Below are 15,622 nucleotides of genomic sequence, written 5' to 3' on the forward strand. Positions count from 1 at the left end.
CAACTATGTATCTATATAGGCTTGTTTAGGTAAGCCAAATATTTGTCAATTAGTTCCTTTGCATTCACTGATTTGCCGTGGAGTCTAACTAATGTCTAAAATGCCCATAATTTTCCAACACTATGAAGCATATGGGATGTCATCATTTCTCTTTCTCAGGGAGAATGGTTTTTACGCAGAGGGGTAATTGGACCTTGTGCAAATAAATTTCAATTTCAAATAAATTACAGTTTTAGTAAAGAAATTAAGAAAATCTTGTTTCACTTGCCTTGTTCTGGCGGGTTTTTTTTTTCTTTCCTCCCCCTCCTCTTCCTCCTTCTTTTGCTGTCTTGGTTTTTGTCACAATGCACATAATACTGAATAACTTAGATGCAGTCAGTTCATCCTTTTCTAGATTCCTTTTGGCCTCTATAAAGATGATTAAATGATTTTGGAAAAACAATATAAATTTCTGTTTTACTGCAATTCTTTTCTACATTGTCATCATCAGTGTATTAACTGAGCACTGACTATGGATATGTCAACTACTGCCATAATGCTGGGGATACAACATAATCAAAATAGGCAAAGCTCCTGCCCTTAGGAAACATATTATTCTGTAAGAGACATAAAGATGTATTTTTAAATTTTTTAAATTAACTTTATTGAGGTTTGACTTGCAAACAATAAAATGCATACATTTATATTTCAATGAATTTTTACAAATGTATTCACCCATATAACCACGACCATAAACAAGATACAGAACATTTCCATCACTTCAAATCACCTAGCCCTATTCCAGTTAATTCATCCTTGACAACCTCCCAACATCCACCCTCACCCCCACCCAGCAGTCACTGCTGTTTTCTATCACTGTAGTTTAGATTTGTCTTTCTTAGTTTCATAGAAATAAAATCATACTCTTTTGCTCATACTGATTTCCTTTGCGCAGCACAATTTTTTTTGAGATTCATGTTTTTGCATATTAAGTAGTTCTTCCCCGTTTGTTGATAATTACTATTCATTACATTGTATAGATTACTCCAAGTTCTTTATCCATTTACCAGTTGAATATTTGGGTTGTCTCCCGTTTTTGATAATTAAAAATAAAGCTCTGAAAATTAATGTACAAACACATATTTTCATTTCTAGGTAAATACCTAGGAGTGGAATTGCTGGATCATATGAGAGTATGACTAACTGTACAGTAAAAGACAAACTGTTTACCAAAGTGGTTATAGTAACTATTTTGCATTCCCATCAGCCACACGAGAGATCGTTACTCCATATCCTAGTCAAAATTTGGTATCCTCTTTTCAATTTTAATGGGCATGTAGTGGTAAAGATGTATTTCCTACCGTGCCAGTCTACTTAGTAACCCCACTTTCAAACTGATCATTTCATGAATAATTTTTTAAAAAATCTAACACATTTAAGAGTTTGAAAGACAATGGCTGGTTTGACCCTGTAGATATTTTGTTTCTATTTTAACCACGAAACCCCCGGGTACTTTCAATAAACATAAACCTGGTGACAGTTATGCAACTGCAGCTCTAGAGCTCTAGGAGCCGGGTTCATTCATGACTGCAATTGCTAAGGTCTGCGCTTAATCCCATTGTTTCCTTGAGCCTTAACGTCACCTGTCTAAGAATTTCGCAGGGAGCCGCGCGGGGCGGAGCGGAGCGGGCTCGGCAGCCCCAGGCTCCGCCCCTTACTGGGACTCGCCCACTACCCAGGACTAGGCCCGAAGCTTGAGAAGAAAGTTTGCTTCCGGTCTCGCGGTTGGCTCTACTCCCGCGAGAAGACAAGACGGCCGCCTATGGCCCTGGCGAGAGAAGGGGTGTGGCCAGGGAGCTCGAAGTCCCCAGGAGTGAGGGAGAAGGGGCGGGGTCGCGCGTATCAGGCGTACGCATGCGCGCACGCCGCCGGTCGGGCTGAGCAGAGAGGGGAGGGGGCAACGGCAGAGGAGGTGTCGTTATTTCCGCGATCTGGACGGTCCGTGGCGGCTCGGGTGGCCACGGAAGAAGTAGGTAGGGACCGCCCGTGCGAAGCTGTTGAGACCCTCTCTCTGTCGACCCCCGCGCGTGTGGCGGATCCTGGGGACGCTGGGTCACCCTGCGTCCCCGGCCCTCCTGCCGCGCTTCAGGTAGCAGCTTCGGGCTTCCCGGTGCCCGGTGCCCGCGGAGGCCCTGGCCTTGACTGGTGTTACCGGGGCTACGACGCGGCACCGGGCGTGCCCGCGCTCCCGCACGGCATCAGCCCCGTCCTTGCTTTGGCGCCTTGTGGGGCCGGTGCCAGGGCCGGGTGGGCCAGGTTCTCGCCCCAGGTGCGCTCCAGTTCTGGGCCTGGAGGGGTGGGACGCCGCGGTGCGCTCCCTCGGGCCACGCTCCCCGGCGAGGCTGTGCCGGCGTCCTGCGCGGCCCGGGAGAGGGTGGCCGGCGAGCTCCTGGCAGGTGAGGGACCACCTGGACTTGAGTAGTTGCCGGATGGGGTCCTGGGCGGCGAGAGGCGATCCGGAAGAGTGCTTTGGCCATTTGTGGCCTGTGTTGAAAGTTGGCAGCTCAGGAGTTTGTTTGGGCCAGTGGTGGAATGATTTATTATTTGTCTTCTTAAACAGTGGGAAGGCACCCTCTTTATGAGCTCTGGTCGGTGGTGGGCTATTAGTAAGTGAGCAGCAGTAGGGTTAATTAACTTGAGATTTGATTGCATTAAGGTATGTTTTTCCAGTACCAGCCTCCAACTCAAAAGAGCGCTGCTTAAGTTTAGTAAGATTTTCATCCAGTACTTAAAACACACGTGATTTGCACATACTCTTGCCCTGAAAGCTACATCCTTTCTTTTACACCAGTATTAATTTTATAGGCATAATGGTTATGAAAGCTTCTGTAGAAGATGATGATTCAGGATGGGAGCTCAGTATACCAGAAAAGATGGAAAAAAGTAATACAAACTGGGTGGACATAACCCAAGATTTTGAAGAAGCTTGTCGAGGTGAGTTTTTATTTTTGGATTAGAAGTTCAAAATCTGGGAAAGGGTAAAATAAAATCTTGATTGTGATTTCTGAACTGTCTCAATAAATGAAATCAATAGGTAAGTGTGGTTTATTTATTAAGTTTGTTAACCACACTTATTCTCTATACCCTCTAATTTTAACTTTCGTTTAAATCCAGCATATTGAGGTATAGCATTAAATACAGATGTTAAGGCAATTTCTTCTAGTAAAAATTTTCTAACTTTAAAGGTTTGAGAGTACATAGCAATAATTTTGAACTGTGGAAACAGGAATTCTGTTGACCTAAAGATGGTAGTATTATTGTATATTTAAGGTTTGAAAATGATCAGATTATGTTATTCCCTGTTTAAGATGCTCCAGTGATTTCCTGTTGCATGTAGAACAGAATAAAATCCAACTTCTTCCCCAGGGCCTTTATGATATGGTGTCTACTTACCACTCAGACTTCATATTTGTACCATGTTCGATTTAGGCTCATTATGTTAATAGTCACAAGTCTTTCTTACCTGTCAACACTCTACCGTATTGATAGATAAGGATCCAAGAATATACAAGGGAGAAAGAATAATCTATTCAACAAATGGTGTTGGGAAAACTGGACAGCCACTTTAAAAAGAATGAAACTGGAACCTTAACAGATACTCTAAAGTGCCCCCCCCTTTGCATATTTTGTTTACTCTCTCTTAAATTGCTTTGCCCCTAGGTCTTCAAAAAGCTATCTCCTTCCTGAATACTTAAGTATTACCTCTGCAGTGAGGACTTGTCAAAACAACCAATCTAAGCAGATTCATTCTCCTCTATCCAACTCCAGCTCAGTTGAATCACCCTGTTTTATTTTCTCCGTAACACTTATCTACTGTCACTGATCATCATTTTCAATTATTGTTTATTGTCACTCATCCACTGGAATATAAGCTCTGTGAGTACAGAGATCTTGTCAGCAACCCTGGTGCACAGAACATTTCCTGGCACATAGTGAGTGCAATAAATGATTAGGGAAATGAGCGTGTTTCTTGGTTTGAGGTGAAAGGGGGAGGTTGAAGATAAGAAGAAGGAATGAATGATAGAGTGAGAGCTTGAACTTCAAGAGAGGATGGGATCAAGAATATGGTAGAGAAATTAATTCCGGGAGAAATATTAGGGACATACTCCTAACCAGGAGAACAGGTTAGAATGATGAAGACACAGATATGAGATGAAATTAAACAATGTGGTGAATGTTTAAATAAAAAATTATTACAGTAAAAGACACGTTGACATTAATCGCTCAAAATAATCCCCCTCTCTTCAAACACACTTGTTCCATCATTCTTGCCACTTTCTGAAGCAGTTCTGGAAGTCTTTCGTGAGTGTCTTTAGTTGCACTATCATGGCTACCTGGATGTCCTGAATCATTTTGACTTTGGGGAAGAGCCAGAAATCACACGGTGCCAGATCCGATGAATAAGGTGGATGAGGACACATCGTAATGTTTTTATTTGACAGAAATTGCCGTACCAGAAATGATATGTGACATGGAGTGTTGTCATGTTGGAGGATAATTTACGGCACACTTTAAAACACACCTTCTCTCAACCATAGCTCACACCTGACTGACTGCAGCAAACAAGTTGAAACTCATCACACACCACTGCTTCCCGTATTGAAGATGCCTGCCTTCCTTTTGCATGGCACTCAGCAGCATTCACCGTATTTGTTGATCACAATGGAAAGCTCCATGTCACAGAATGCTTCTGGTAAGGCAATTTCTGTTAAATAAAAGTATTATGTTGTGTCCTCATCCACCTTATTCACCGGATCTGGCACCACGCAACTTCTGGCTCTTCCCCAAAGTCAAAATGACCATGAAAGGTAAAAGTTTTGAATTGATTCAGAACATTGAGGCAGCCATGACAGCGCAATGAAATACACTCACGGAAGAGGATTTCCAGGACTGCTTCAGAAAGTGGAAAGAATGATGGGATACGTGTGTTCGAAGTGAAAGGGAGTATTTTGAGGGAATTAATGGCAACATGTCTTTTACTGTAATTTTTTTATTTAAACATTCACTGTATTTTCTGATCACACCTCATATATTTCTAAGTGGATGGGGAGGAATGGTGGAGGAATTCACACCTTGATGGCTTCTATTTTCTTAGTAAACAAGGTTAGGTCTTTGGTGACGGTGAGGTGGAGTGTGTTTAAAATAGTGCTCTTAAGGAGAGGAGTAAAGACTTGGAGCAGCTACAGGTGGAAAGAGAGCCAGTTGAATATAAGCAGAATGATAAATCATGTGCCTACCCTTCAACTATTTTAAAATTCATGTCCAATTAAAGTACGCGTAAGTGAGATCGTGGAAAGAACATTACATTGGGAGTTGGGTGACTGCCCATATATGTCTATCTAAGGAAGAGAGAAAAAAGTATGTTATACTATAGTCAGAGAGCTTAGACTGTTAAGTGGATCATACCTATCATGTTGCATTGATTTGAAGTGATCTATATTAGAGGTCTGTCATTATGAACCTAAATGGGAAAGGTTTTATGAAGTACATATGGCTTGAGTTGGGCCTTAAAGGAGTCGTCGAGTTTCTCTGAGTGAATATGAGGGAATTATTTTAGACTTAGATGAACCATTAGAGTCAGAGTTCAGTGATAGTTACATATTTGAGGAACTGTGAATAATTCTGCTTCTTTATGGAAGGAAACTACAGTAGGAGATACGGTTTAATCCCTGCTTCAGTGTGGATTGAGAGAGGCTGGCATGTCATTTTGTTGCCAATATCAAACAATCCTATTAAACTCTTCCATAATTAACTCCTGCACTGTCTCAGGTGGCACAAATATGAGGTATACTTCTTGAAATCAAAAAGTTGATATACTCTTAGAATTAATCTTCCATTACGTGTAGATTTAGGACTAAAGGCTGTTGGCAGCTCTTGAGATTGTGGTATTAATAGTTTGTTTTCCCCTCTAGAAATAATGAGACTTATTGCCTGGATTATAGTTTAGATTTCTGTTCTTGCAACTTTCTGAAAACTAAATTTAAAACAGACATCATTACCTCCTTTTGTGTAACTATTACAGTTGTTTCTCCTCTTTGATGACAGTGTGATGACATTTTGGCTAGACTTTGGTGATTTGGGGGGAGGGTATGGTAAAATAATCTGCATATGGGTGGCAATGTTTTTCATGCATATTTCTACTTACTGTTTTAGTGGCTCTTCAAAGTCCTCTGGATCAAATTCTAACTTTCATAATTTATTTTCTGTTATGGAAATGGCATAGATTCTCTCCACATTTCCTATTCCCTCCGCATTCTTGTTTTTTTCTTTCCAAATTATTTTTAATGTATGGTGCCACTGTTACTTTGTCTGATATGTAATGTATCGTTCGTCTAAAAAATACCTCTGAGCTTTGCTTCTCTAGGAAACCCTGCCTAATTAAAACCATCTCATTTTGCTACTTGTAAAAGAGTCTTTGTTCTTCATATTCTATTTGGTTGTCTATATTTAGGTTCTTTCTGAATTATAAACGCACAGTTTAAAAATTTCACTTAAACATAAATGATCACAAAATACACACTGCTCCTTCTGCCTACCAGATTCCCTTCTTCCTCATGCTCTCTGGAGAGCCAACAAACTCTCCTAGACACCACTAGGTGCCTAGAACCCAGAGGTAATCCAAGTTTGGCTATTATTGTATCATTCTTTTTAAGCTCTAGTCTAGGAGGATATGGACCCATCCCCTTATCCCATTTTCTGTTCGATGGTTTAGTTCATTCTTCCTTAGTTAATCTTTATTGTAGGTACTCTTGTTTAAAAACCCCTTTTCCATCTAATTTTTTCAGTTCTTGCCCAGGACTTTTGGAAAACTTTTACTGCTTTCTCTTCCTTCCCTCTTTTAAAATTTAGGTTGCTTAAGCTTCTTCTGGTTCTGTCTTGTCTTCTCTCACCCAGAACTTTTGTAAGTGCTCAATATGCAGAGGGTGCCAAAAAAAATGTATACACATTTCAAGAAAGGAAAAAAAAACTATTAAAATTTTAATAATATATACCGATAACAAAAGATGAATACAAGTCATGTGTATACATATTTTTAGTACCTCCGGTATATTTGTTTTAAGAATAAATGAATATTCTAAGACTATGTTTATTCAAACCAGAAAATATCTGGATCTTGGACTTCAGAAGTTTGAGAATCACTGAATTACATTAAATGTTGTCATCTCAGGTGACTGCATAGAACCAGCAGAATTATGAACACAAGCTGCTTGGGCACTGAAATTATAGCAATATTTGATTATAACATTATCCTCCAGTTGGTCTGGAATATGTTTCTGTGATCTTTTCAAAGATTATCATTGAACTGATTACATAGCATTTAACAATTATAGAAGAAATAATAGATTCTTGATAAAATGTTCATGGACTTTTGATCCGCTGTCCCTACCCATGAACCCCAGTTTGCGAATCGTTGTAGGAATTTGCTGTTTGTTAGCACTTTGTTCTAAGAGGAAAAAGATGGACAGAAATTGTCCTGGCGAAAGACCTGGGGAGCCTGTAAAGTATTATTTTAAATGATTTTGGTTTTAGAAGTTAAAATTATGGTTTCCTTGTTCTGTATTATGAAGAATATTTTCAGTGGCGGGGCATGGGTTGGATGGGCAGCTGGTAATTGCGGATACACTGTTAATTGTGGATCACTTTAGACCAGTGGTTTTACACTGGGTGTGATCTTTCCCCTCAAGAGACATTTGCCAATGATTTAAGACATGTTTGGTTGTCACAGTGGAGGTGGGAGAGTGGCAGCTGGCGTCTAGTGGATACACACCGTAAGGATGCTGCTAACCACCTTATTCACCTTATTCACAGGACAGACCTTACCAAAAAGAAAAAAGAATTACTCTGCTAAAATGTGAATAGTGCTGCTAGTTCACTTCATTTAGGTTACTTTCAAGAATGTTCAGCTATCTTTTAACCTCTGTGACCCTGGATTCTTCAGGAAAGGAACATACGGATATTGGATGTCTTAATACCTCTACCAGTGAGCAGTACCGTAAAGCAAGCAGGGGGAGGGAATGGGACGGTGGGTGCACTTGGAGGGCTCTTCTGCATTGTTGGGTGCATCTTACCAGATTTCCCCACGTCTTGTATTGTGTGTTCTGCTTTATGGTAGGAATTTCGGTCAGTAGAAAAGATGTCCTCAGACTCTCCACTTTTCCCGTTTTAGCTGGTTATTTTGGTAGTCATGATTCTAGATAGCATGCTTTTATTACTACTTCTTGGTTCCCTCTACTCCCAATTTAGGCATTATCTATGGACTCTTCCCCTCCCCATATAGTTATAGCTACACTATGGATATGCAAATATTATTCATAGCTGAGCCAAAGAGTAAAACTGTTATTACTTTTCCCTTCCTGCACAGTTATACAAAAAATTTTTACCAAAAAATCAATGTACTTATCATTGATTTTTAACTTAGCCTCTTCACCTTAAGACATTCTCCGTAAGACATTCAGACACATCAGACATCCTATCACTCACATCTCCATAAAGAAATTTCTTCCTGTGCTACTTAATTTGCTCCAATCTGGACTTCTTGAGGCTTTTGTACTTAGTGTGATCCTGAGTTCTTCCTTTGTCATCACCCTGAGGTTTTCACTTTCCCCCTTGTTTTGATTGGATATATTATCTTCCTGAGTAAACTACATGGGAGATACAATGTTTTGAGGCCCTGGATGTCTGAAAATGTCTTTATCCTTCCACTTTATTGATAATATATGTGTTCAGTTGGCCACCTTTACTCAGGGCTTAACTAATTGATGTGTTTAAATGTCAGTATTGCAATGGTACTGGATTTCAGCTATATTATGGATTCATAGGGACACTAGCTGGGAACTTAACCATCATTTGTAATGTTATGTGTAGAAATCTATTCAGTAATAACTAGGTATGGTGTCAGATGGGTACTAAATCTATAGGGGTGGTAGATGGGACAGGGTTGGGGGCAGGGTGAAAAAGGTGAAGGGATTAAGAAATACAAATTGGTAGTTACAAAATAGTCATGGGAATGTAAAGGTAACATAATCAAGAATATGGTAATAATTCTGTATAGTGCTAGGTGGGTACTGTTAAATAACTATAATATACACCAGAAACTAATACAATATTGTATGTTAGCTATATTTTAATCAAAATCTTAAAAAAAGAAATCTATTTAAAGACCTGTAACACCAGTTTACAAATCACCTTCTCATTTATAAGATGGTCAAATGTTTTTGCATTGTTACATAACTGCATGTTTTCCTCTGTCTTATTAGATGACATTTCTTCAGGAGAATGATCATATGCTTCAAGTGCTTCGCACTGCTGCATAAAACTCCAGCCACAAGTTATGATTCATTGTTCATTTCCAAGGCAAAAGGAATGATGTTCTCCATAAAATGTCATGAAATTCTGTAATTGACAAAATTAAGTTAAATTTTCTCTCACAACATATCTATTCATGCCTCATGAGAGTGAGGATAAAATAAAAAAGTGGTTTATTGTCAAGATTGTCCAGAAATTTTTGAATCATCAGCTTTTCCTGATATCTAATTTTTTTCCCTTTGCTCTGAGTGGTTTGACTTCTATTGCACCTACTTAAGACTGACTTAAAAGTAGAAGTCCCTTTTAAAAAAATTATTGTGTTAATTTAGTTCAGTGGTTTGGGGTGGTCTGTGATCCCTAGAACCCCCAAGATCATGGGATAGGTATGCTAGGTTAAAATTATTTTCCCGGTGATAATAATACATTAACTTGCCTTTTGAACTCGTTAGTGTTTAGTGGGGTTTTCGAGACTGCATGTGTAATGATGTCATTGCCCTGACTGCTAATGAAAAATAAAAAACATTTATCCTTCTCTAAATGTTTTGAGAACTGGTGCCCAGTTGGGTAAGAGCCAAGTTATTATGTCTATAGTGCTATACAAGATCATGATTCTATGTCCAGTTATTGATTGTGCAGTGAGAGTGCTGGTACTCTGCTTAGCGAGTAAATGTTCCAGTTTCCTGCTATCGTTTACTAGTGAGTGATCTGATTGATTACTGGTGTTTTAGGGACCCCACGAGGATTATCTAGTTTAGCCCCTCATTTCACAGATAAGGAAACCAAGGACCCGAGTGACTGAGTGGCTTCTAGGTCTATGGAGTATTTTTATTTTCAAGTTTGGTGAAGCTATTTGGTACCCACTACTCTAAGTGGATGATAGATTATATTACAGCAGTTGTCAATTTTTTTTGGTCTCAGGAACCCATTATATTAAAAATTACACTCTTATCTGTTGTTCATGTGTATGACACATATATATATATGTATATATATATAGATGTTTACTGTATTAGAATTTAAAACAAAAGCTAAAGATACTTATTAATTCATTTGAAAACAATAATAAACCAATTGCATGTTAATATAACATTTTTGTAATGGAAAATAAATGTATTTTCCAAAACAAAAATAGATTAGTGGAGTTGTTTTATATTTTTGAAAATCTCTTTAATGTTGGCATAATAGAGGGCACCTGAATTCCGTATCTGCTTCTGTATTCAAACTGTTGCCACATGATTGTTTTGGTTGAAGTACGAGTATGTGAAGTAAATCTGACTTCGGCAAATACGTGTGTAGTTGAAAAGTGGGGAAACTTTTCAGATGATTGTGAATATTCTTCTTTAATAATATACCAAAACTTTACAGGTGGCAGTTTTCTTAAATATTAGTTATAATGTGAAGCTGTATCAGTGGACTTTTCATATTCTGTTAAGTTAAAATCCATTGGCCTGTCTTGAACTTTGAATGGATCTTTTATCTGTGCCTAATTTTGTAACATGCATTGCCATTTGCAAAATATAACTATTGGGAAGCTGTCAGGATCATGTTTTCCAAAATTTTAATTTTTGCTTGAAAGCTCGAATTTTATCATTGACAGCAAACATTGTCAGTTTTTTTCCTTAAAACTACACACTTGTTTATTTTTGAGAAAAATGCCGTATGCTCAATTCTGAATAACTATAGTTTGTCACTTGTTCTTTCAAGTAAAAATGGTGTTCCATGATAATTGTGCAAGCCCTTTTCCTGGAGACAGCCTTACTGTGGTATGCAGTGGAAGTTAATGTATACTTCCGATTTTGTCAAATAGAATGTTAAAAAGACATGTATTCAAAGATTGAGATTTAATAAGATAAATCAGGGCTTAGCAATGGGGTGAAGCAAGTGAGTCACTTAGAGTGCAGAATTTTAAAAGGCACTTCCTGGGGGACAGCCTGAGGATGGCTCAGTTGGTTGGAGCGTGAGTTCTTAACAACAGGGTTGTCGGTTTGATTCCTACATGGGCCAGTGAGCTGCGCCCTCCATAACTAGATTGAAGACAACGACTTGAAACTGATAGGTCCTGGAAAAAAACACACTGTTACTCAATTAAAAAAAAAAAAAAGGCACTAACTGCAAGTGAGTGCCTCCTTAAATTTTGTGCTTAGGTGCCTCACCTGCTGCAACCTGGTCCTGCCTCTGAGATTAATCATTTTTATTGTTTCATTCAGGACTTATGTGAATTTTTTTTAAAAATTGTCTTTTTTAAATGCAAGTCCATGGAGTTGAATAATACTGTTTAGCTTGAGGCCCCTGTCTTGATTTGTGCTGAAGTTGTAGCAGTTTTGCCCAACATTGCTTTTTTTTCCACCCTCTTTACTTCGTTTTTTTTGCATTATCAGTGCAAATGTCAAAATGAAAAAGACAATGGTTTAGAATTATGAAAATGATTTTAACGTCACAGACTCTTGGGTTCCCAGACCATCTTTGAAAACTGCGGTGTGTTCTATTATACTTTATTGTAGCATTATAATATAGACTTCTCATTGATTTATCTGTTTTGGTACATGGAACTGTTAAAAATGTTAACTTATTATTAGCTAGGAGGATGAGTAAAGTTCTGAAAACTGCTTGTTTACACCTTCTACAGTATTTGGCCATCAATGTTTAAGCTATTTGAAATGTTACAGTAGTGACTCCCACCTTACCTGCACAATGAAATCACCTGGAGTGCTTTAAAACCACTGCATAAGTCCCACCCTCTAGAATTTAGTTGGTTTTGGGTGCTTCTTGGACTTTGAAACTTTCAAAAGCTCCCCAGTTGATACTAATATGTAGCCAAGGTTGAGAACTGCTTTATAAGGGATGACCACTGCTTTGATTGATGTTTACACAAGTGTTTTCTATATTATATAAAAATTTTACTTAAAAAAATAGTTATACACTGTTCCTAGGACAAAAAGAGATTTATGACATGAAGTGTGTCATGCGGGAGACCCTGCTTGCTGCGCCATGTGTCATGCAGGGCGGCCTGCGGGGTCTCAGCTACCGCTCCCCACACAAGAACGCAGGATGTGGTGAGGCCAAAAAGGAACACCTACGGATCCATAGGTAGGGGAGTCATATCACTATATTCTCGCTGGCGGCTGGGTTAGAGACACAGGAAGCAGGAGCCACATTGTCCTCAACCCACCGTCCTAACTGCGATCTGCTCTTGCCAGTCACCATCTTCTTGTTAGCCCCCATAACCCCCATTTTCTGCTAGCGTAGCCACGGCAGTTATATTAGTGGCCAATGGCTCACTGGTTACAGCTGACAGGCAACTAGCCACAGCTGATGGCCATCCAATCACAGTTGATGGCCATTTACTACCTGAGCCAGCACCTTTCTATGTGAGGCCGAGAGCCTGGAAACTGCTTTCTGGGGCTCTGTCCCCACAAAGTGTTATAAAAACAACTTGAGAAATAGCAATGAGTTCTCTGAAAAAGTTTATTTAGGGAGGAATTTACTAGTGATTTTTTTAAAATGAGGTTGGTAATTCTGATTGGATTATTGTGGCCCATGATGAGTAACTTGTTAATTCTCAAAAGTCCAATTTACGGTTAGTTTCTAAATATTCACTGTGTAGAAGGCATTATATTAGTAATTGAGTAGAAATAATACAACCATTTCTTAGAAAATGAAGTTTGAAGTAATGCAGGCACATTTTTCAGTGCTAACACTTTATTTTTTTTCTTAGCCTTAAAAGTTAAATGTAAATATGATATTATTCAAAGGATTTTTCTCTTTCTTTTAGAATTAAAGTTGGGAGAACTGCTTCATGATAAACTGTAAGTATTTGTGTCCTTTGAAATAGTGTGCGATATTTCCATGTATTTTTTTAGTGTGTACAGTAGTGTTCCTTGAAGTCCGATTATTTTACATTTCAAACCTGTAAAAATAATACTGATTATAAATATATTTTTAACCTTGGTGAGCTATTGGGGCCAACAACCCTAGTTGTGATATGAAATATCGGTATCAGTGAAACTGACCTACGGTCCTTTCTTTGAGGGTAAATGTATAGGATGTGCAGTTCCTTGAAGAGAAAGTATTAGTTGTATGTCATATGTGATAGGCTGATTGATGACCAGGGATAGGTGACTAAATGCCTGGAGAAAAGTAAATTGAGAATCCCTGAAAAGGTAAAATAAAGGGAAATGCCTGATTCTCATAAATAGCTTCAGTTCCCATACTGCTAGATCCAGGCTCAGTTTTCAAGGTTAGGAATATGAAATTTTAAATTAGTAAGTGGACAAGATTGGACATTTGAGGAGGAGGATTAGAACCTGAAGTTTAGTTCTTCTCAAACTTGAGTGTGCATCAGAATCATCTGAAGGGCTTTTTAAAATGCAGATTGCTAGGCTTCACCCCCAGAGTTCCTTATTTAGTAGGTCTGGTGTGGGACCACAGAAGTTGCATTTTTAGCAAGTTCGCAGGTGAGGTTGATGGCTGCTAATCCAGGGACCACAATTTGAGAACCTCTGTAGGTCATCATTTTGATGTTGCAGGCAGTTATAGGAAGGATATAATGAAATGAAATCACAAGCTAATGCAGGAGAGCTGTGGAACAAGATTTGAGAGAGCACAGCTCGCGGGACTTTGCCCTTTATTTCCCCGAGGTTTTAGGCTCAGTCTAGGGAACAGCAGCCTACCCTGACCATCTATTAAAGTTGTTTCTTTCCAATTTATATCTTTAGCTGTCTTTTCTTTTCCCCGTGCATGTACTAACATACTCTGTAATTTACGTGCCATTATTGTTTATTGTCTGTTTCCTTCCACTAGAATGTAAGCTCCATGAGGCAGGCAAATTTGTTTTGCTCACTCATATATCCCAAGTGCCTAGCACCGTGCCTAGCACATAGGAAGCACTCAGTAAGTTTTTGCTGAATGAATGAAATAGCTGCAGTCAAACTTTCTTTTAGGCTTTTCTTTTCCCATTTCTTGAGGCGTATCTCAGTTAATGATATACTTACTAATCAGTCCACAGTTCGTCACAACTATCTGTTTTCTTGGCTAATACGCCACAAATACCAGACCATCAGGATTTCCGTATTACTTTTCATTAAGTACTTGCCAAAACTTTGAGCATTGTAGAGTGTAATGTGCCAGATTGTTGGACTTTCAAGGTATAAGGAAAATGAAAAAAAGCTAAAAGTTACATTTGCTAATAGTTCTTCCAAGCATGACTTTCTAAATGTTAAGTAGTTAGAGAAAATTATTTAAGGGAGAAGTGCAATCCATTATAGATCAGTTGATCTCTTTGGTTCGTAAGTTTCTGATGCGCAGCTTTGTGGAAGGAAACACCACCACCATCTTTCGTTTTATCTTCCATGGTGCATGTAAAATAATTCCAGTGACAAGTACATGGAAGAATGATTGAGTTAAAGGAAGGTTATTTAGTTGAAGTAGAAGTGTTAGCAAGTAGGAAAGAGTTAAAAATATAGGATATTGTAGTTACTTAAGTATCATAATTTTATGCCATTGTGGGAATCTGGGTAAGCTAGTTCAGAAACAATTTTTTCATTTGCAGATTTGGTCTTTTTGAAGCCATGTCTGCCATTGAAATGATGGATCCCAAGATGGATGCTGGTATGATTGGAAACCAAGTTAATCGAAAAGTTCTCAATTTTGAACAAGCTATCAAGGTAGTCACCATTGTGCTTTTGGTGTTATCTTTTATTGTTTGTTATTTATATGTTAAAACATTCTGATTAATAATGGAAATCAAACTTAGTATATGAGCTTAAAGTATAATTTTCTAAAAGTATCTGAGGTATATAAACAAGAATTAGTTATAACCTTTAGTTATCTCTTTCTGTTGAAATCTGAAAATGTATAAGATCTTCATTAAAAGCTTGCTCTAAATTTGTGTGTGTGTGTGTATGTATGTGTGTGTATGTGTGTGTATACACTTTTAAAATTGATTTTTGAAAGCATTTGAGTATATATTCAAGCAACAGGGTAATTGGCTTAGGGACTAAATTTCATGCATTAATATGTTGAGTAAAATGCTTGTGGTAGTGAATTTGAAATTTACTCATTGAGAATTGATTGAGAAATTCATTCATAGTTGCCAGAGTTTAATTTTACATATTTTATGAAGATTTGCTAAGTAAATGAATACTGTAAACAAAATTTACAGGTAGTGTAATTAACCAACTTAAGGGAAGTGTTTTTAAAAATGCTTATTTTATTTGCAAGTTTTGATATTTATTCTTGAAACTACTTTGAACTGTACTTATAAAATACTTGTTGGTTT

At 38.2% G+C, this 15,622-nt stretch overlaps 1 protein-coding gene across 9 annotated transcripts in view; it reads left to right on the forward strand.

Annotated features, from left to right (window-relative positions):
* Window positions 1-1,830: 1,830 nt before the first annotated feature.
* The window catches only part of NAA35 (N-alpha-acetyltransferase 35, NatC auxiliary subunit), a 58,709-nt gene continuing 44,917 nt past the window's right edge, over window positions 1,831-15,622 (forward strand). For 3 of the 9 annotated variants that reach the window (XM_081066778.1, XM_081066776.1, XM_081066773.1), the window contains exons 1-4: window positions 1,869-2,008; window positions 2,845-2,973; window positions 13,118-13,151; window positions 14,894-15,008. In XM_081066778.1, the coding sequence (XP_080922904.1) occupies window positions 2,850-2,973; window positions 13,118-13,151; window positions 14,894-15,008 (273 nt within the window). In that variant the 5' untranslated portion in view covers window positions 1,869-2,008; window positions 2,845-2,849. Of the gene's footprint in view, window positions 2,129-2,830; window positions 2,974-4,583; window positions 4,733-13,117; window positions 13,152-14,893; window positions 15,009-15,622 lie in introns of those variants that run through there. The other 6 variants (XM_081066774.1, XM_081066772.1, XM_081066777.1 and 3 more) reach the window with 5 other exon arrangements.

This window comes from Rhinolophus hipposideros (genome assembly GCF_964194185.1).
Source record: "Rhinolophus hipposideros genome assembly, chromosome: 11".
Taxonomy (NCBI): domain Eukaryota; kingdom Metazoa; phylum Chordata; class Mammalia; order Chiroptera; family Rhinolophidae; genus Rhinolophus; species Rhinolophus hipposideros.